Source organism: Berghia stephanieae, chromosome 8, assembly GCF_034508935.2.
Source record: "Berghia stephanieae isolate SIO BIC M18660-M18661 chromosome 8, UCSD_Bste_1.3, whole genome shotgun sequence".
In the NCBI taxonomy this organism is placed as follows: domain Eukaryota; kingdom Metazoa; phylum Mollusca; class Gastropoda; order Nudibranchia; family Aeolidiidae; genus Berghia; species Berghia stephanieae.
Window position 1 is genome coordinate 7,740,209 of NC_088367.1, and position 23,055 is coordinate 7,763,263.

A 23,055-nucleotide genomic window follows, 5' to 3' on the forward strand; every position below is an offset into this window, starting at 1 on the left:
AATAATAATAATAATAATAATAATAATAATAATAATAATAATAATAATTTTGTGGTTGTTCATACACAATTTTAGAAATTACGAATTTCCTTGTCAAATTACTAAAAAATTGACATTAAAATGACTAAATTTGAAGTTTTCAATTTGGCAGGTCTGTAATACACTGTCAAATATTTATAAGACAGCCATGGGACCTCTGATATTTCTTAATTGGGAATTACCCGCTGATTATGTTGAGGGCCTGTTGTTATATGGAAAAATATTATCTTTATCATCATCATCATCATTCATTCATCAATACTATTTTACTATCAATGATAATAATCCTATCAATGATTTGGTATGTGAATGAATTTAATTATTTCCATGCTTAAATTAAATCTAAGACATAAATTAATATAAAGCGGTATTGACTAAAGACAGCAATAAGATTTACAAATCTCTGTGAATTTTCTTAAAAGTGTCAGTGTAAGGTGCTCTCACAGGTAACACAATGGGTAGTTGGGGGTCATATGTATATAATTGTATATATAGTATATATATTGTATATATACATATATATATATATATATATATATATATATATATATAATATATATATATATATATATATATATATATATATATATATATATATATATATATATATATATATATATAGATGTCACTAGCAATTGTCTATTGCATTTTTGGTTTTCAGTCAAATGTTTTTTAATTCCATGGTATTATCATCATTTCGTTGTCATTGTCTTCATCATCGTCATCGTCATTGCATTTTAAAAAAAAAATCAAGATATTGTTGTTGTTTTTTTTTTTCAATTCAACTCTTAGAAATACTATGAAGCATCTCTGGAACGTTCAAAATCAGACGCCCAACATGACGAGAATTACTACAGTGCCATCTCGGTCACAACGACTTACAATCTGGCCAGGTTGTACGAAGCACTCCACGAGTTTGACAAAGCTGACAAATACTACAGAATAATTCTCGGAGACCATCCCAATTATGTGGACTGTAAGTGATATTTTTTTTAAAAAAAGAAAAAAATTGATCTTTTATATAGCGATATATTTACTAACATGCTCAAATTAGACCTCTATCATCAATGGATCTCTCATTTTTTAAATGGCTCTCAAGTATCTTGGAAAACCTTTTTATAATTAGGGATAGTCCACTGGTCCTTAAAACTGACCATTCGTAGATGACGGTTGAGAGCAACAATCCATATTTAAACCAACACAAAGAAAAAATTTATTTTAATTGCAAAAAAACTGTAATCCGAACCAGTGTTTGAATTGTGGAGAAATATTTTGTACTGTAGTTCTTTGTTATATAACCCCCCTCCCGAATTTCTAGTTTTATACTATGACATACATGCCGAATCTTACGAATTTTTCGTAATTTTACGAATTTTAGTCAAATTGCATGGCCAAATACGATTTTTTTTGGGGAAAATTACGAATTTTTAGTTCTTATTATAAGAAGAAGAAGAAAGACAATTACTACAATTATAATAATAATGATAATAATAAGAAGAAGAAGAATAACAACTACTACTACTACTACTACTACTACTATAATGATAATGAAAATTACTAAAAATTGACATAAAAATTACTAAATTTTAAGTTTTCAATTAGGCATGTATGCTATGTTGTCAACTTTTGCTCTTTGGTTGCCCTAAAGAAAAGCCTGTTTTTGTTCCTATCTAGGTTACCTCCGACTTGGTTGCATGGCCAGAGATAGAGGACAGATTTACGAGGCATCTGATTGGTTCAAAGAAGCCTTACAAATTAATCAGGTTTGACATACACTCAATGTTGTGATTATAATGAACTGAGATAGACATAGTTTGACATGTTACTTTAAAAAAAAAAAATTGAGCTTTTATATAGCGCAATATCCACTTAACATGCTCAAAGCGCTTTACAAGGGGTCCCTGGTCAACAGCAACTTTTAACATGTAGGACGAGACATGACGCCTGTTAGGCGATATTACAATTTTTCGGACAAAGACAACGCTGTTAACGGCCAGGTACTCATTTTACACCTGAGTACGGTGAGAGAATGTGAGTAAAGAGTCTTTTCCAAGGACTCAACTATGCGTCGAACGAGGCTCGAACCCAGGACCTTCCGATCCGAAAGCGAGTGTCATACCACTAGACCACATAGCCGCACAATTGAGCTCCTGAACTGGACTGACTGAAAATTAGAGAAGAAGTGAGAACAGGAAGTAGGCATTCTGGCACCAGGAAGTAGATAACCATAATAACAGGAAGAAGAAGTGATTCAATACAGAAAAGGTAAAGGGAATATTCTAATATGATATATATATATACTTTTCTACTACATTACAGTGAACTAATCAGCTTTTTAAATATTTTTTCTTAGTAAATCATTACCTGGTCATACCATTGAATGTTATGTGTTGTCTAGTGGTATGACACTCACTTTCGGATCGGAAGGTCCTGGGTTCGAGCCTCTCTCGGCGCATAGTTAGAGTCCTTTGAAAAGGCTCTTTACTCACATTCTCTCACTGTACTCAGGTGTAAAATTAGTATCTGGCCGTTAACAGCGTTGTCTATCCGAAAAAATTATAATATGGCCTTACAGGCGTCATGTCTTGTCCTAACTGTTGCTGTTGTCCAGGGACCCTTGTAAAGCGCTTTGAGCACATTTAGTGGATATTGCACTATGTATATAAAAAAAGGTCAATTTCAATTTATGTTGATGTCAGGTCTTTGGTTAAAATGATGATTTTTTAATATAAACCATCTGTGTGTTTCCTAATTGACTAAGATTTGATGGCAGTATCAATATTGAACTTGTGCTTTCACTACAGGGATAGATCACTCTTGGGTCTGATCTATGTAAACCCTATTTTCACCTCTGGAGTGCAAATGCACCCCAATGCCATGTTTTTTGGCTCTAAAACCCACAATTTTTCACCTTTTAACTAAACTATTCCACTTTGTCGTATAGATAGTAAGTGTTTGGCTAATAAGCTCACAACATTGCCATCCAGAAGTATAACGGACCAACGCACAAAACTATGTAACCTTGAACGTTTATAGTCTGGTTAATACAGATTAGGGAGAATTACTCATAAACGCGGATGGCAAAAAATGCATAACAAAGACCTGAGTGACGTCAACTTCATACTATCTATATTTTCCTTGCTGTTTGATAGATAGATCTAAAAGTCTTTTCACTATTCTACCATCTTACTTTTTTACGTATGATTCATGAAAACAAACAGGCAATGATTTCTTCCATTTTTCCCCCCATTGAGCAGGGAGGTACTTTCTGTGTCTTCTATCCCCTTATATCTGTTTTCCAATTGGTTTCTGTCTTTGTCTTGGAATGAGATTAATTTGTTTTGTCCTGACCCTGGCCGGAGTCTTTGGCTGGGAGGGAAACAGTCGAATGTATAGTTAAAGTTTTTGGAGATGATATTTTTTTCCTTGTAAATCATCTCTCTGTTATATACTGTCATTTTTTATTTTAAGCATATGAGTATAAACATTTGAGTGTATTCCTCTCAGCGGGATCTTGTGCTGGTGTCTGGGTGAGACTTTTGGGTGTTCTCAGACCAAGTACACTGATAGTGTGCTCTTGGAATCTACATCTCTTCCCTATTTGAACCAATTCCCCTTTGTCTTACTTTTTCTTGGGTGATTTAATAATTGTACATCTAGAATTTTTTTTACTATCCAATATTCTTCCTTTTTACTGACGCTGATATGACCTAAATGTGTTGCAAGCGCCGTAAAACCCTTAAAAAACAAACAAACAAAAACAACCTTTGTCTTACTTTTTCTTGGGGGTGTTTTAATTGTACATCTAGAATTTTTTTTACTATCCAATATTCTTCCTTTTTACTGGCGTTGATATGACCTAAGCGCCGTAAAACCCTTAAAAACAAACAAACCAACATTTTCCCGCATTGCTTTCAGGATCACCCCGATGCCTGGTCTCTCATTGGTAACCTTCACCTTGCCAAACAGGAATGGGGTCCCGGCCAGAAGAAGTTTGAGCGTATCCTGCAACGGCAGACCACCAAAGATGACGCCTACTCACTCATAGCCCTGGGCAATGTCTGGCTACAGACTCTGCACCAGCCTATGAGGGACAGGGAAAAGGTTTGTCTAATTTAACTCAAATGCTCACTCAATAATTTCTCAACAACCGTTATCATATGGTAACATATGATATAATATAACATAACATATCATATCATATCATATATATTGTAACATATCAGATCAGAACATATCATATCATATATCATATTGTGACATACATCATATCATATCATATCATATCATATCATATCATATCATATCATATCATACCATATCATACTGTGACATATATCATATCATATCATATATTGTGACATACATCATATCATATCATATTGTGACATACATCATATCATATCATATCATATCATATCATATCATATCATATCATATCATACCATATCATATCATATCATATCATATCATACCATATCATATCATATACCATATCATACTGTGACATATATCATATCATATCATATATTGTGACATACATCATATCATATCATATGGACATACATCATATCATATCTATCATATCATATCATACCATATCATACTGTGACTATATCATATCATATCACATATTGTGACATACATCATATCATATCATATCATATCATATCATATCATATCATATCATACCATATCATATTGTGACATATATCATATCATATCATATCATATCATATAGCAATGACTATGAAAAATGTTTTTTTCTCTTTTTGAGGAAAATTTTTGTCTAATATCAAAGCCCTATCTCCACTTAGTAAAAAATGTTTTTGAATTTTGAAAATCCATTCATAAATAAATAAGTTATACAGTTTTAAAGGTGTCATTTATTTGGATGACCCGCAAAGAGGAAAAAAACGCGAAAATATGGGATGCTTTTTCGGCATTTTTTTTCGACCTTTGGTTGTATCTTGCGTAATAAGTGTGAAACTTGAAGAGCAAATTAGGATGGTGTTTTGTAAAATACGGGAAAAGTACTCGTCATATTCATATGAAATTTTACAACCAAAAAGAAGAAATGTTCATGTATTACCTTGTCAGCGACAAAACCTCCACGCCCGGTAGTTTTAGAAATATTTTACTCCAAAGAGTAAAAATCTATTTTTAACGGTCCTCTGGTAATCGCACGAGTTTTGTCGCTTGACATAATCTAAAATGACCTTTTTTCTAACTGTGTGCCAACTTTCAGTCATATTCATCAATAAACAGCGTCGTAATTAATTTTTTAAAATAACATATACGAAACGGCTTCGTCACATATTTTGACGCGAATTCGGGCACTTCGTAAGCGAAAAAGAGGCCCAAAGATTTGTGCGGGATAGTCATTGCTATATCATATCATATCATATCATATTGTGACATATATCATATCATATCATATCATATCATATCATATCATATCATATTGTGACATATATCATATCATATCATATCATATCATATTGTGACATATATCATATCATATTGTGACATATATCATATCATATCATATCATATCATATCATATCATATCATATCAAGATATGAAGTGAATAGAAAAGTGCCAGAAGACAATAGAGAATAAAAATTTTTCGCGGCGGTGGTGGGGTTCGAACCTGCGACCTTATTGGTACGACAACTCCGCCTGGCAGGTGAGAGCGTGGCTCTACCGTGTGAGCTATCCACGAACACAAAAATATTCGTTTCAAACCCAAAGTCATTACTAGATCCCTCTCTCACCCACTTCTTGAGACCGCCGATTCGTTCGTACACCACCATCGCGAATAATTTTGACCAGCAGTTAAGCTTAATAGCCAATATTCTCAACACAAACATATAACATAGAAACGATTGAGACATTGAGTATGCTCCGGTGTATGGGGTGAATTTTTAATTCAGAAAAGTGAGTGGAGCAGGCACTTATGTTGGTAACAACAAGATATGAAGTGAATAGAAAAGTGCCAGAAGACAATAGAGAATAAAAATTTTTATTCTCTATTGTCTTCTGGCACTTTTCTATTCACTTCATATCTTGTTGTTACCAACATAAGTGCCTGCTCCACTCACTTTTCTGAATTAAAAATTCACCCCATACACCGGAGCATACTCAATGTCTCCAATCGTTTCTATGTTATATGTTTGTGTTGAGAATATTGGCTATTAAGCTTAACTGCTGGTCAAAATTATTCGCGATGGTGGTGTACGAACGAATCGGCGGTCTCAAGAAGTGGGTGAGAGAGGGATCTAGTAATGACTTTGGGTTTGAAACGAATATTTTTGTGTTCGTGGATAGCTCACACGGTAGAGCCACGCTCTCACCTGCCAGGCGGAGTTGTCGTACCAATAAGGTCGCAGGTTCGAACCCCACCACCGCCGCGAAAAATTTTTATTCTCTATTGTCTTCTGGCACTTTTCTATTCACTTCATATCTTGTTGTTACCAACATAAGTGCCTGCTCCACTCACTTTTCTGAATTAAAAATTCACCCCATACACCGGAGCATACTCAATGTCTCAATCGTTTCTATGTTATATGTTTGTGTTGAGAATATTGGCTATTAAGCTTAACTGCTGGTCAAAATTATTCGCGATGGTGGTGTACGAACGAATCGGCGGTCTCAAGAAGTGGGTGAGAGAGGGATCTAGTAATGACTTTGGGTTTGAAACGAATATTTTTGTGTTCGTGGATAGCTCACACGGTAGAGCCACGCTCTCACCTGCCAGGCGGAGTTGTCGTACCAATAAGGTCGCAGGTTCGAACCCCACCACCGCCGCGAAAATTTTTTATTCTCTATTGTCTTCTGGCACTTTTCTATTCACTTCATATCTTGTTGTTACCAACATAAGTGCCTGCTCCACTCACTTTTCTAATCATATCATATCATACCATATCATATTGTGACATATATCATATCATATCATATCATATTGTGACATATATCATATCATATCATATCATATCATATCATATCATATCATAACATATATCATATCATATCATATCATAACATATATCATATCATATCATATCATATCATATCATATCATATCATATCATATCATAGGTGGAAGGCTAAAAGGAATAATAAAAGCCATTGGTAGAAACAAATATTAAGAATAATTTTAAAAGTCACCATTCATTGTCTACATTTTCTAACTGAATGATCAGAAATAATGTATTCAACAATATTCTTTCATCTCATCAGTCAGAAAAAAATCTCATTTGAAACGATTAAAAGTAAAAGAGCATGTATTTGTATTATCTAACTTTATACTATTCCAGGTATAGACTATTTGATATATAATTGTATTAAATCTAGTTAGATAAAATTTCTCTTTATCTAGATTTTTTATATAGACACCTTACTTATAAGTTTGCATGCACAATCCAATATATCAGAAATACTTTGTCCACTAGAAGAAATAGATGTTTTAAAGTTGTTAGGAAGTTGTTATGTTTATTTTGTAATTTATTTTTAAAAATACCCCACCCCTTATTATTAAAAAAAATATATTATGATATTATGGAAATATTAAATTATCAATTAACGAATTGTTGTGGTTTTTCTATTTTAATCAAAGGAAAAACGTCACCAAGACAGATCGTTAGCCATGTATAAACAAGTGTTGAGAAATGATCCTCGTAACATTTGGGCAGCTAATGGCATTGGTAAGAAAGATTCAGGGAAAATAGAATTTAAAACGTTTTAACATTCATGTCAATCATCGTTAAATTGCCACTTGTAACACGACGGACATAATTATGACAGCGAATCACTAACTCAAATGGGGAGATGATGATATTTTTTTCCTTGTAAATCATCTCTCTGTTATGCACTGTGTTGTGTTTTCTTTGTATTATATATGATCTGTAAAACATTTGAGTGGGGACCTCTGCTTGTGTCTGGGTGAGACTTTTAGGTGATCTCAAACAAAGTACTTTGATAGTGTGCTCTTGGAATTTACATCTACTTCCTATTTGAACCAATTCCCCTTTGTCTTACCTTTTCTTGGATGCATTATTGTAAATCTAGATCTTTTTACTTTCCCATTTTCTTCCTTTTTACTGGCGCTGATATGACCTTAATGTGTTACAAGCGCCGTACAACCCTTAAAACTTAAACTAAACTTAAACTAACTCAAATGCTATATTTACAGTGGTTGGTACAAAACTTCGAGGACAGCGACTTGACTTGTATGGAATCAGAAGACCTGACTGGTCTTGTGAACGGAAATAAACTAAACTTTGAATGTTCAAAACAGGATAATGATGATTCTTGAAGATAAAGTAATGAATTGTCACATTCAGTTCCTGGCCTGAAAACTAATTGAAATTGTCTATATATGTTACAGTGAATGACATAATCAGTCGGGATGGTGAAAAGGTTTGAACTAAAATATTGCCGAGTTTAGTTAGAAGGTCAATTTTTATCCAAAATGAGCTCTTGTCATAAATTATTACATCAACCCTTTTTGTACATCTTCGGGAAATATCAAAGATTAATTTCACTTCTAAATATTTTTTACAGCTAGTCAAGTTGAAAAAAAATATGAAATTTGAGAAAAGTTGCTGGATACCTTTCCAATACATCTGACCATAACTTTATGAAAAATCACCCGATTTACTTCAAATAAAAATAAAAATGCTCTGGGGAGCAAATTCTTTCAGAAAATGGGGGAAGAAAATGCAAATCCCAAATTTTCACCTTCCGACTGATTATGTCAAGCACTGACACACATTTCGATGGTTCCACTACTACCAGCACAGATCAACACATTGTCAGTGTGTACACAGTGTGTCTTTAGGTGGTTACAGTCTGATGATCAGAACATATAATATGTGGTCTTGTGTTGTGACGCTCGCTTTCGGATGGGAAGGTCCTGGGTTCGAGCCTTGCTCGCCGCATTGTTGAGTCCTCGGAGAAGGCTCTTTACTCACATTCTCTCACCGTACTCAGTTGTAAAATGATACCTGGCTGTTAACAGCGTATTCTCTGTCCAAAAAAATGTGTAATATGTGTCATGTCCCGCCCTACGTGTTAAATGTTGCTGTTGGTCAGGGATCCCTTGTAAAGCGCTTTGAGCACGTTTAGTGGATATTGCGCTATATAAAAGCTCATTTTTATATCACTTCACTTTTGCAGGTTGCGTTCTGGCACACAAGGGATGCATCAATGAGTCGAGAGATGTGTTTGCTCAAGTAAGGGAGGCCACTGCCGACTTCTGTGACGTATGGCTCAACATTGCCCACATCTACGTGGAGCAAAGGCAATACGTTGCCGCAGTACAAATGGTCAGTGGCTTTCAGTTATCTGCCCTCTTCCCTTTCCTCGGCTTTTCATTTTACCTTCTTTTGTTTATTTCATCTAATTTTTAGGAGGATTCACATCTGCTAAGGTCTCTCTCTCTCTCTCTCTCTCTCTCTCTCTCTCTCTCTCTCTCTCTCTCTCTCTCTCTCACTCTCTCTCTCTCTTTCTCTTTCTCCCCTCTCTCTCACTCTCTCCCTCTCTCTCTCCTTCTCTCTTTCTCCTCTCTTTCTCCCTCTCTCTCTCTCTCTCTCTCTCTCTCTCTCTCTCTCTCTCTCTCTCTCTCTCTCTCTTCTCTCTCTCTCTCTCTCTCTCTCTCTCTCTCTCTCTCTCTCTCTTCTCCTCTCTCTCTCTCTCTCTCTCTCTCTTCTCTCTTCTCTCTCTCTCTCTCTCCTCTCTCTCTCTCTTCTCTCTCTCTCTCTCTCTCTCTCTCTCTTCTATCTCTTTCTCTCTCTCTCTCTCTCTCACCTCTCTCTCTCTCTCCTCTCTCTCTCTCTCTCTTCTCTCTCTCCTCTCTCCCCTCTCTCTCTCTCTCTCTCTCTCTCTCTCTCTCTCTCTCTCTCTCTCTCTCTCTCTGTCTTATGATGCGTCTTATGATTAATACTTTAGTGTAGTTCATAAAACACTATGGCTATGTTTTCTCTCTTTTTCTTCCTCAAAACAATTGTGCCGCTTGGTTTTGTAAAAGCAGTAGCTTATTTAATTTGATTCAAAGTCAGATTAAAAATTAATGAATTATAATAGTCAAGTCTCTCTCTCTCTCTCTCTCTCTCTCTCTCTCTCTCTCTCTCTCTCTCTCTCTCTCTCTCTCTTCTCTTCTCTCTCCTCTCTCTCCTCTCTCTCTCCTCTCTTCTCTCTCTCTCTCTCTCTCTCTCTTCTCTCTTCTCTCTCTCCTCTTCTCTCTCTCCTCCTCTCTCTCTCCTCTCTCTCTCTCTCTCTCTCTCCTCTCTCTCTCTCTCTCTCTTCTCTCTCTCCCTCTTTCTCTCTCTCCTCTCTCTTTCTCTCTCTCCTCTCTCTCTCCTCTCTCTCTCTCTCCCTCTTTCTCTCTCTCCTCTCTCTCTCTCTCTCCCTCTCTCTCTCCCTCTCTCTCTCTATCTCTCTCTCTCTCTCTCTCCCCCCCACAATGCCTCATTTGTAAAAGCAAACATTTTTATCTAACCTTTGCAGTATGAAAACTGTTTAAAGAAATTCTTCAAGAGTCACAACGTAGACGTAATGGTTTATCTAGCCAGAGCGTACTTCAAGTGTGGAAAACTGACAGAGTGCAAACAGACATTACTCAAGGTAACGTATGCTACTTGATTCATCGTTGGAGGGGGGATCTTAATCTTAAAATCTTAAAAGAGCTTTATATAGCGCAATATCCACTAAAATGTGCTCAAAGCGCTTTACAAGGGGTCCCTGGTCAACAGCAACATTTAACATGTAGGACGGGACATGACGCCCGTTAGGCGATATTATAATTTTTCGGACAAAGACAATGCTGTTAACGGCCAGGTACTCATTTTACACCCGAGTACGGTGAGAGAATGTGAGTAAAGAGACTTTTCCAAGGGCTCAACTATGCGCCGAGCGCGGGGCTCGAACCCAGGACCTTCCGATCCGAAAGCGAGTGTCATACCACTCGACCACATAGCCGCACAACTGATAAAAAAAAACAATCCTGTTAGGTGTTTTAAAAATCTCTTCATTTTCCTAGATTTTATTTTCCCTTGATAATTTAGTGAAAGAGTCATTAGATGTTTGTGATGTATTTCTTTTGTATTTTGTAACAAGAGCTGACATTTCTCGGTTTTAAAAAATTATTTTATGATCAATATTCATTTAAGTACCTCAGGGAATGATTTTTTAAAATATTTTAATATTTATTTTTAACTTTAGGATTTGATTTTTAAAATATTGTTTTAATTTAAAACCCTGACCGTTTTTATTTTCCAATCCTGTTTCACCGGGGGCAGCGTGGCTCAGCTGTACGGTCTTTGCTTCATAACCGAAAGGTATCGAGTTCGATCACACGCCATTTCGCTGTATGGCCTTGAGCAAGTCATCTCGCCCTAGCTCAATTTTGCGGCGCTGCAATGTGGCAGATACCTGGGTTATTCCAGTCTTCCCTTGGAATAGACCCTAGAGATAAATTTCCCCTATGGGATGAATAAAGGGAATTTATATTTATTTACATATTTATTTATTACGGGGTGGCATAGACATACCTACCAACTACCCCGATCCAATCGGATTTACCCCAATTTTTTCTTGATTTTACCTCACCCCGCCGGATTTTGGGAAACTCTGATTTTTTAATGAATTAATTGGAAAAAAATTTTTAAAAATTTTCCAAATTTTTTTTATTTATTTTATATCAGAGGAAGCCACCTGCTTGCCTGTATTATTTTATGATTGATAGAATCAGTTTTGTTTTCTACCTGACTGAAGGAAAGGATTGTCATTTACAATTACACAAAATTATTCAGACCTCACCTTGGCACATCCATCATACCTCATACCATTTGTCAGCCAGTTCACCTCAACAATTGTTGTTTGTGGGTTATAGATCTATTTATAGATGCTTGCGCCACGACGCCTAGGGTACATTTGTTTTGTTTTTTTCCTCTTAACATTGCTTACCCCTATTTTTTTCCCTAGACTCCTATTTTTTTTTTTGAAGAAGCATCCTATTTTTTTTCACTACGGGTTGGCAGGTATGTATAGAGGAAGAAGAACTAACTTGAAATATTTTATCTCCAGGCCCGCCATGTGTCCCCCAATGACTCTGTGCTTCTTTACAACATTGCCCTAGTGCAGCAGAAACTAGCTACAGTTATCTTAAAGGATGAGAAGAGCAATCTGAAGAAAGTGTTGGTGGCTGTACGTGATTTAGAGCTGGCTCACAGGTAAGTGCTATCCTCAGTTATTTGCACAATGATAGTGTGCTCTTGGAATCTACACCTATTTCCTAATAGTATCATTCCCCTTGGTCTTACTTTTTTATAAAATAAATAATAATAAATAAATAAATAAATAGATTCCCTTTAGTCATCCCTAAGGGGAAATTTTTCTTTGGGGTCTATTCCAAGGGAAGACTGGAATAACCCAGGCGTCAGCCGCAGTGCAGCGCCGCAAAGTGAGCTAAGGCTAGGTGACTTACTCAAGGCCACACAACGCGGCGGGTAGTCGAACTCGGTACCTTTCGGGTACGAAGCAAAGACCATACCGCTGAGCCACGCTGTCCCATTCTAGGGTGCTTTAATTGTGATTCTAGAACTTTTATAATATCCTATTTTCTTCATTTTTACTGGCGCTGATGTGACCTCAGTGCTGATGGTTTTCCTCGGATCCGCGGAAATCCGCGATTTTTGCGTCAGAGGAAGAATTTCCTCCTTTAAAAAAAAATGACATTTTCCTCAATCCAATTTTCTGGATTTGAGAGATTTGATATGTGGTGAAACAAACTGGTGCAGCTTCCCCATTATCCAGAAGATAGCTAGAGTAGTTTATCGTCTCAGTGGCTCTAAAAGTGGGGGTTGGTGAAGTAAACATGTGGTGTAAAGAAAATTATTCATAATTTTCCTCCTTTTTCCCTTTTTGTCACCATCAGCACTGTGACCTAAATGTGTCACAAGCGTCGTAAAACCCTTAAAAACAACACAAAAATAAACAAACAAACAAATTTGCAATTTTGAAGACAAAGCTTTTAAGATATATTTTTGCAAAAAGTTCTGGTATTCGATAAACCCCAAGTGGATCAGCGAAGGGAATTCCTTTATTTGTTTTTATAGGGAATGAGATTAGCGGAAGAGTAGCATCCCTTGATTGGACGTCACCTTACAGAGAGAACGTCAAAATGGTTTTGCGCATATGCGTCTCTTTCGTCCTCGCTTTCGTTGAAGTGTCTCATGCCGCTTTCACCGGAAGTGAGGACGAGAGACGCATGTGCACAACCTGGGTGGGGATACTGACCTCCCATAGTGGGCAGGGAGGTACATGCTGTGTCTTCTATCCCCCCGTACCTGTTTTCCAATTGTTTCCTGTCGTTGTCTTGGAATGAGATTACTTAGTTTTGTCCTGACCCTTGGCTGGGAGGGAAACAGTCGAATGTATAGTTATAGTTTTGGGAGATGATATTTTTTTCCTTGTAAATCATCTCTCTGTTTTGCATTGTATTATGTTTAGTTAACATATTATATTATATGATTTGTAAACATTTGAGTGTATTTCTCTTAGTTGGGACCTGTGCTTGTGTCTGGATGAGACTTTTAGGTGATCTCAAACCAAGTACTTTGACGGTGTGCTCTTGGAATCTACATCTGTTCCCTATTTTAACCAATTCCCCTTTGTCTCACCTTTTCTTTTGTGCTTTAATTGTAATTCTAGAACTTTTTACTATCCCATTTTCTTCCTTTTTACTGGCGCTGATATGACCTTAATGTGTTGCAAGCGCCGTAAAACCCTTAAAAAAAAAAAAAACATGTGCACAACCAACATGACGTTCTCTCTCTAATAACTTTTCCGCCGGTGACGTCCAATCAAGGGACGCTACTCTTCTGCTAATCTCATTCCCTATTCTTGACCCTCTCAACAAGTCTATTTACAAATATATTTCTCTATAGAAATACTTCATTTTATTTTTTTTTTTAAATTCTTATCATAGTCAATAATCAAGTTTTTTTTTTTTTTTTAATTAAAAATTATTTTTTTTTCTTTCTTTCATTAACAGATACTTCACTCACCTGAGTCAACACGGAGATCGAATGAAGTTCGATTTGGCTCAAGCACAGGCCGAGGCTCAGTAAGGAATTAGAGATTAAAAGCAAGATGTTTTTGTTTCATAATTATTTTTTCTTTTCAGATTACAGTTAGAATTGCCTTAGTGGTAACCTGTATTAGGGCAATGGGTTTTGTCACTGGTTCTCTCCCTTCATCCTGGGTGGGGTTCCCGACCTCCCATTTTTATTATTATTATTAGTATTATCATAATTATTATTTTATTATTATTATTATTATTATTATTATTATTATTATTATTATTATTATTATTAGTATTATTATTATTATTATTATTATTATTATCATTATTATTATTATCATTAGTATTATTATCATTAGTATTATTATTATTATTATTATTATTATTATTATTATTATTATTATTTTATTATTATTATTATTATTAATATTATTATTATTATTATTATTATTATTATTATTATTATTATTAACATCAACATCATCATTATTATTAACATCATCATTATTATTATTATTATTATTATTATTATTATTATTATTATTATTATTATTATTATTATTATTATTATTATTATTATCAATAGTAGTTGTATTATTTGACAATTCGGCTGTTCTAAAGAAATCATTTTAAAAAATAAAAAAATAAAAGAAATATATTTCTAATAAATTTTAATCGTTTTTCTAGGCAGTGTTCAGATTTGTTGAGCCAGGCCCAGTATCACGTGGCAAGGGCTCGGAAGATTGACGAGGAAGAAAAGGACATCAGAAAGAGGCAAGAGGAAGAGATGGAGGCCATCAAGCAGAAGCAAATCCTGGAATTGGTATGGCCGACAACTGCTGGCAAAATCTTTTTAACCTATTGAACCTGGGTGGGGTTCCTGACCTCCCTTAGTGGGCAGGGGGGTACATACTGTGTCTTCTATCCCCCTATATCTGGGTGGGGTTCCTGACCTCCCATAGTGGGCAGGGAGGTACATACTGTGTCTTCTATCCCCTTATATCTGTTTTCCAACATGCTTTCTGTCTTTGTCTTGGAAAGAGATTACTTGGTTTTGTCCTGGTCCTGGCCAGATCCCCTGGCTGAGGGGTAAACAGTCGAATGTATAGTTGGTTTTGGGAGATGATATTTTTTTCATTTTAAATCATCTCTCTGTTATGCACTGTATTATGCTTTCTTTATATTATATATGATTTGTAAAACATTTGAGTGTATTCCTCTTAGTGGGGACCTGTGCTTGTGTCTGGATGAGACTTTTAGTGATCTCAAACTAAGTACTTTGATAGAGTGCTTTTGGAATCCACACCTGTTTCTTATTTGAACCAATTTCCCTTTTCTTGGATGCTTTATTGTAATTCTAGAACTTTTTACTATCCCATTTTCTTCCTATTTACTGGCGCTGATATGACCTTAATGTGTTGCAAGCGCCGTAAAACCCTTAAAAAAATAAAAACCTATTGAACCTGAGCCTGCTGCCTACCTCGGTGGTGTCCATTCACACTATAGATAGTATGCGTTTGGCTTAGAAGCTCACAGCATTGCCATCTGGAATATATAACTGACCAACCCACAAAACTATGGGTAACCTTGAACGTTTATAGTCTGGTTCATACAGTTTAGTGAGAATTACTCATGAATGTGGATGTCATAAAACAATTACAAACACCTGAATGACGTCAACTTCATTCTATCTATAGAGATTTGATGGTCTTTTTCTAAAATTGAAGAGAAAAAAAAATTGTCTCAGTTGGTGAATTTCACAGAAAATTGGTGTGGACAAAGTTTTGGCCAATTTTCTTCTTTATCATAATATAACATTTGAAGATTATTACGTTCTTCATAGAAAAATGAAAATAATGCTTAAGTAAAAAGTAACCACAGATTTACTAAAATTCTTACGTTTAGAATGTAATAAAAAGGTTAATCAAAAATTTTTTAATGAAATGATAAACATTTTTATGGTAAATTTTTATCTTTTTTTTCTTATAATGTTTTATTTTATTTATTTTGGTTGTATTTCTTGTGTCCTGGCATTATGGTTGATGGATTTTACCTATTATCCTGTTATGTGTTCACAATGGAGGTTTATGAATTTTCTTATTAATTAAAAAATATTTTTTTTGGGTCCATTTTCTTTCTACAGATGGAGAAACAGAAAGAAAAAGAGCTGTTTGAGAAGAAGTTGCTGGAACAGAGAGCGGTGTATGTGGAGAAAGCCAAGAAAATCAACCTGGAACCAGAGCCGGAGACTAGAAAATCATCTGGAAAAGTGAGAACTGAAAGCTTTTTAACTCAAACTCACTCAACCCTAACACCGACTATATCCGTAGTTTATTCAGATTACTTTGACCCCATAGCATACCTGCCTATTATTACGGACCGTCCGTAATTGTTAAGGAAGTGTAAGGACAATTACGGACTTACGGAAATAGAAGAAATATTACTGATACAATTGTCGCAACGTTAAATTAAAAAATAATTATTTTTTTTTTTCATTATTTACCACGTGCTACAATAAAAAATTTCAATGCCTCATTGGCTGGCGACGAGTGACATCATCTACTCGACACAGAAACTTTACCCTCATCGGTAGACACATAGCAGTGTCCAAAGTAGGTCATCAATAAGCATATTATTATCGGGGGGGGGGGGGGGGGGGGGGGGCGGTCATTGGCAATAGTAGGTCTATATAACATGGTGAGTTTATTTTACATATATAAAAGGGTGTATCATTATTTTTGTTTGCTTTAGTATTACTGAAATTTGACGATTAATTACTGATGAATTTTGTATTTCTTACTGAATTTGAAATTTTCAAGTAGGCAGGTATGCCATGGCTATTTATTACATTTTTCTGAGACAGTATAGGCGTAGTATCAAAGCTAATGTTTTTAGTTTTTGCATGTTAATGGTAGTTGAATAAAACTATATATGTACATGTTCATTTTTAATACATTTTTTCCAAGTTGTAATGATTCCTGTAAGGCATTACGTCTCAACCTACTTGTTAAGTGTTGCTCCTGGCTTGGGACCCCTTGTAAAGCGCTTTGAGCATATATGAATAGTTTGCTCTATAAAAGCTAATTTTTAAAATCTTTTTTGGGGGGGGGGGGGGGGGGGGGGGGTGAGATGGAGTTTGGTGTGCAAACAGATTCTTTGGGGGAATTTCATAGGTTTGAACTTTGAAACGGTTTGACACTTGTTGGAAAAACAACAGTTGTCTTTGATATTTAATAAAACATCTGTCTTCTATTTTGTCTTTCTCGTCAACAGCGCTCTAAAAAAGGTGAAGATGGTGAGATTTTGTCCGAGGGGAGTGAAGATGATCGACCCAGGAAAAAGAAGAAGAAGAGGTCGTCGAGTTATTCCGGAGACGAGGAGGAGGAAAGTGAAAAAACGATCGAAGAAGAAAAAAAGAAGGTTGGCTTGATTTGACTTATTTGTTAAAAGGTTTTATGTTTGATTTTTGTTATGGGGGAAAAACAAAACAGATAGAAGTGATAAAGATAAATTAACAAACTCCTTTTCCAAACCAAATTGAATGTTTTCTAAACCGTATTCGAGGATTTGTCAACCAAATTTGACACAGTGATGAATGCAACGTTGTAATTACTTTATTTTCACAATAGATTCATCATAACAACGCCGCTACCACATTATCTCATTCGTCTGTAGTGTTTCATTCATCCAGCGGTTGTGTTATCAGTAGTGCCGCGCTGAGGACCAGTCCTTGGGACCGGTCCCACGGTCTTTTAGCTGTGAACCGGGGATCGGTCCCATAGTGGAAGACCGGCGGCGGTCCTCACTTCTTATCACCTTTCAACGGTCTCACGACATACGACTTCCCCAGCGATTCATTGCCTCGGTTCTTTGCCTATCTTCCACCAATCACCACCCATCCCGCTTAATTAATCGCACCCACCCCCCTTTGCCATACACTAAACGACACAGACGACCATAGAGGCAGACGACCACGTCCCTCCACTCCGCAAACCGCCCTATTGTGTGTGAGATGGGGGGAACAGGAGGCGCACGCCTTGGACGATTCCATTATACGGGGTAAATTTCAAAAATTTACTACACCATAATGATCGCAATGACAATGATCTATGATGAAGGCATGACCCCTCTTCTCTAATGGGTTATTGTTTGAAATGCATGTGACTACTAAAGATGTGTGTGTTTGTGTGTGTGTGTGTGTGTGTGTGTGTGTCTCGAACCTAGCAAGTAGCAAGTCACCACTCCTTTCTATCGCATTGTTGTCATTTAAAATAATACAATAATATTAAAATTTCGTTTGGTGTTTTACCTAATCAAATAATGAGTTTCATTAGTTTCTTCCTTCCAAAAAACCCAGATATAACGTCTGTATTTTTAAAAGGTCCAATAGAATATTTGGGGACGCCGATAGCTCAGTTGATAGAGCACTCTCTTTATACGCAAAGGGCCAGAGATCGATCCCGGGTGCAGTCGAGTTTTTTCTGAGTCCCTGTCTACTCAGCAGTGAATGGGTAGCTGGGTTTGTTAGATCTGGCGAAAAGTCACCATCGACCCCACTTATTACTTATTACGCATCCACCCCCTCTTATTATAACTTCACACGTCTCTCTCTTACTCTTCAATGCTCGCTGCCCTCTAATGTGTGTGTGTGTGTGTGGGGGGTGGGGGGGGGGGGGGGGGGAGGAGGTGTTGCTTGTGTGTATCAACGCCACGAACAACTCGATCAACGCTTTGGGCGATTCCATTATCTCCGTTAATGGGGATAAATTTCAAATTTTATTCACGCTAAATTATCGAAGTAACAATGAAGTACGGTGAGCAAATAAAGAAGGCATCACCCCTCTTCTCTAATTAGGTTACAATTTGAAATGAGTGTGACTACTCCGTGTGTTTTACTCCTGTGGACCACGGTTTTCATTAGTGCGGGGCGGTCCCACAGTCCCAAAGGTCAAAACGGTTCGAACTTCCAACAGTCTCTCAGGAATGTTCAATGTCGAAAAGGACCGGTCCTTGCGGTTTTCATTTCCCAGGGACCGTAGGACCGTGGTCCTTAAGCTTGCCAAGGACCGCCCCGCATGAGTTATCAGTGCTGTGACTTTGTGCTTGTTTTTCTGGACTAAGTTTCATCTACCATTTTCATTTATCTACACAGCAGACCATGTTAACATATTTTTACCTGATCTTGCTAGAAATTTTAGTCACCCTGTGAAAAACAAGCATTTATTTTTATGAATACTGTTCTTTTAATTCTTACCACCATCGTACTAGGGGCGGCAAACGAAAACAACATGCAATACCAACCGTCAGTAGTCATTTTTATAATTAGCTTCGTATTTTCATCAATTAGTTCTCTCTAAAATATATTGATTTATGCATGTTTACTTGGTGCTATATCTATACATTATTTGTTGTTTGTTTGTACATTCAAATGCCATGCTTTATTTTTACTTTTTTTCAGCCTGGGTTGGTTATGTGCAATCCTTCACAATCTATTTTCAAAATTCTATTTACATTACAAATCCATTATTACAACTCTACTCTACTTTCATGTCCAATTTTTATAGCATTGCTTGTAACTGCTGTATATTTTATATTTTATTTTATTTTATTATCTTTGATTTTTATATTGAACAGATATTTCACTCCTACCAATTCTTCTCTCTCTCTCTCTCTCTCTATCTCTCTTTCTCTCACGTGTGCGCAAACACATATACACACACAAACAGATGCATTTCGTTTTCAATTATTTTAATGTTTCATTCTCTACAACCAGGCCAAAGAAAGGAGACATGGGGGATAGTGACGACGAGGATGGATCAAACAGCAAGAAAAAACGAAAGAAGAAGGGAGGCAAAGAAGGAAAGGGAGACAAGAAGAGTAGCAAGCCCAAGGATGAGGATGATGGACTCACCGCCAAACAGAGGAGGAAAATTGTTTCCAAGGCTGTTATTTCTTCGAGTGAAGACTCCGATGATGGGGGACACAAAGCTCGCATGGAAGAGTGAGTGTCTATCTATTCTTTTTTTTGACAGTAGGGTAGTTCTCTACAGCCCATGTTAAACTTTTGCCAATGAATCAGTGCTGATGGTTTTCCTCGGATCCGCGGAAATCCGCGATTTTGGAGTCCAGAGGAGGAATTTCCTCCTTTTAAAAATTACATTTTCTCGAAACAATGTTCTAGCAATGAGAGAGGGTTGATGTGTGGTGGAACACACGGGTGCAGTTTCCCACTCTCCAGAAGTTAGCTAGAGTATCAATGATAGTCTATCATCTCAATTGCTCTAAAAGTGGGGTTTAGTGCAGTAAAAATGGGGCTTAAAGACAATCGTTCAACATTTTCCTACTTTTTCACTTTTTGTCACCATCAGTTCTGATGAATACAGAAATACTGGCAAGTGTAAGATTTATGAAACTATTTTTTACAGATTGATATACAAGTAACTTCTCTAAATTAAGGATTATTTATATCCGTGCATGACATAATCAGTTGGAAGGTGAAAATGTTGGATGTACACTTTTTTGGTTTCATTTTGTGAAAGAATATGCTCCCAAGAACATTTTAATTTTTTATTTGAAGTAAATCGGGTGATTTTTCATGAAGATGTGGTTAGATGTATGGGAAAGGTATCCAGCGACTTTTCTCAAATTTCATACTTTTTTAACTTGACTAGCTGTAAAAAATATTTAGATATGAAATTAAGCTTTGATATTTCCCGAAGATGTACAAAAAGGGTTGATTTAATCATTTATGACAAGAACTCATTTTGGATAAAAATTTATCTTCTAACTAAGCTTGGCAATATCTCAGTTCAAACCTTTTCACCATCCGACTGATTTCGTCATTCACTGTAACATTTTATCTTCTGTTAATTTATGAAATTTGCTAGGGCATAATGATTGGTCATTTGTTTGCCAGATTCATTTGTGTGCACCTACAGTCTTTATTACCAAAGTTTTACTCAAAAGTAGAAAAGATATTTTTATTCCCGATAATCTTTTTTGAAATGTGTGCCCCACCTCATCAATATGGTATAATGTCAGAATGAAGCAGATGTCAAGGAGTGAATGTAAAGTTAATGTGACCAGAGATGTGAAGTTATAGTTTTCTATATGCTAATCCTCTCCTCGCTAACCATAGGAAAATCGCTAACCATAGGAAAATCATCACATTCATTATGTCGCAACCAAAATCTTTTTCATTCTGATTTCTTTTGTACATCGCAAGATTTAAACATAAATATCTGTTATAACTATAAAACACTGTGTTGCAGAGCTCCATTAGTTGAGCAATATTAATATTATTATTATCTTCTTCTTCTTCTTCTTCTTCTTCTTCTTCTTCTTCTTCTTCTTCTTCTTCTTCTTCTTCTTCTTCTTATTCTACTTCTTCTTTTTCTTCTTCTTCTTCTTCTTCTTCTTCTTCTTCTTCTTCTTCTTCTTCTTCTTCTTCTTCTTCTTCTTCTTCTTCTTCTTCTTCTTCTTCTTCTTCTTCTTCTTCTTCTTCTTCTTCTTCTTCTTCTTCTTCTTCTTCTTCTTCTTCTTCGACTTCTTCCTCCTCTTCCGTGTCTTTATATTTAGCCAATTACGCTCATCACTCAAAATTCCAAGACAATCCGTTTCAAAACTGAGTTTAAATAGTAATGGATCAAAATCTTCATTTAAAAATTTTTTAATTTAGCTTTTACATAGCGCAATATCCACTAAACGTGCTCAAAGTGCTATACAAGGGCTCCCTGGCCAACAGCAACACTTAACACTTAGGACGGGACATGATGCCTGTTAGGCAGTATTACAATTTTTTTCGGACAGAGACAACGCTGTTAATGTGCCAGGTACTCATTTTACACCTGAGTACAGTGAGATAATGTGAGTAAAGAGCCCTTTTCCAAGGACTCAACTATGCGCCGAGCGAGGCTCGAACCCAGGACCTTCCGATCCGAAAGCGAGTGTCATACCAACTAGACCACATGGCCGCACACTTTTAGTTCTCCTTTGTTTTTCATTTTATCCCCTGTTTAACTATCGAGGTTTTAAAATATATATTTGAGTCCATTTGTTCACTAATTTGTTTCCTCCCCCCCCCCCCCCCCCCCCTTCCTTCATCTCAACAGTAGCGGCAGTGGAAGTGAGGCCAATGAAAACGTTGGCAAAAGGCGAAGAATCTTATCTGGCAGCGAGAGTGACAGTGACGGCGGTGGTAAGAAAAGTGGAAAGTCGGGCTCCGAGTCTGGATCGGACAACGAAGGGGGCAGGAAGAGTCGATCCAGGTCTAGATCTAAATCTGGGTCAAGGTCTGGGTCGGGATCTCCAGCAGGAAGTAGGTCAAGGTCGAGATCTCCGGATGGTAGTAGGAAATCTTCACCAGAGAGGAATAACGACGATTCTGGGTCAGATGGAGGAGGGAAAGGAAGTGGTGGTTCAAGACACAGTTCTACCAAAGGATCGGATGATGAGGGAGGTGGTGGTGGTGGTGATGAGTCGCCCAAGGGAGACGATGATGCGTCTGAAGGGGAAGGAAAGAAGACTGGAGGGGGGGATGACTCGTCTGATAATGAGTAGAATGGAATTAATTTGTGCTCTGAAAAAGACTTTGGAAGGGTTTTTGAACCCATCGCTTGAGAAACCTACAGCTAGAGGTGCTTAAATCAGCCAATCAGATGGAGAGAGAGAGAGAGTGTGTGACTCATATAAAAGGGGTCAACACAAAACATTTCTCCTTCCCTTACACACACACGCGTACTTTGATCTTTCTCAGTCGTTGATTAATTACAACAAAAAGGAAAACATTTATAACTGATATCAGTTTTTTAAATATTTTTGTCCAAGTATGTTTTGATTATTTAACCTGGTATAAGAATTTCCTGCATCATCCATATTACTGATTCACGATTATTACTATGTCATGCAAATTGGATCTGATTGGGTGTGT

At 36.5% G+C, this 23,055-nt stretch overlaps 1 protein-coding gene across 1 annotated transcript in view; it reads left to right on the forward strand.

Moving 5' to 3' along the window:
* The window catches only part of LOC144978107 (RNA polymerase-associated protein CTR9 homolog), a 44,435-nt gene extending 21,633 nt beyond the window's left edge, over positions 1-22,802 (forward strand). The window contains 14 exon segments of the mRNA XM_078923724.1: positions 832-1,015; positions 1,714-1,802; positions 3,958-4,143; positions 7,659-7,746; positions 9,221-9,369; positions 10,550-10,666; positions 12,128-12,273; positions 14,097-14,168; positions 14,814-14,949; positions 16,270-16,395; positions 17,400-17,515; positions 17,517-17,546; positions 19,900-20,127; positions 22,238-22,802. Of these exon segments, the coding sequence (XP_078779850.1) occupies positions 832-1,015; positions 1,714-1,802; positions 3,958-4,143; positions 7,659-7,746; positions 9,221-9,369; positions 10,550-10,666; positions 12,128-12,273; positions 14,097-14,168; positions 14,814-14,949; positions 16,270-16,395; positions 17,400-17,515; positions 17,517-17,546; positions 19,900-20,127; positions 22,238-22,685 (2,115 nt within the window). The 3' untranslated portion in view covers positions 22,686-22,802.
* The last annotated feature ends 253 nt before the right edge of the window (positions 22,803-23,055 follow it).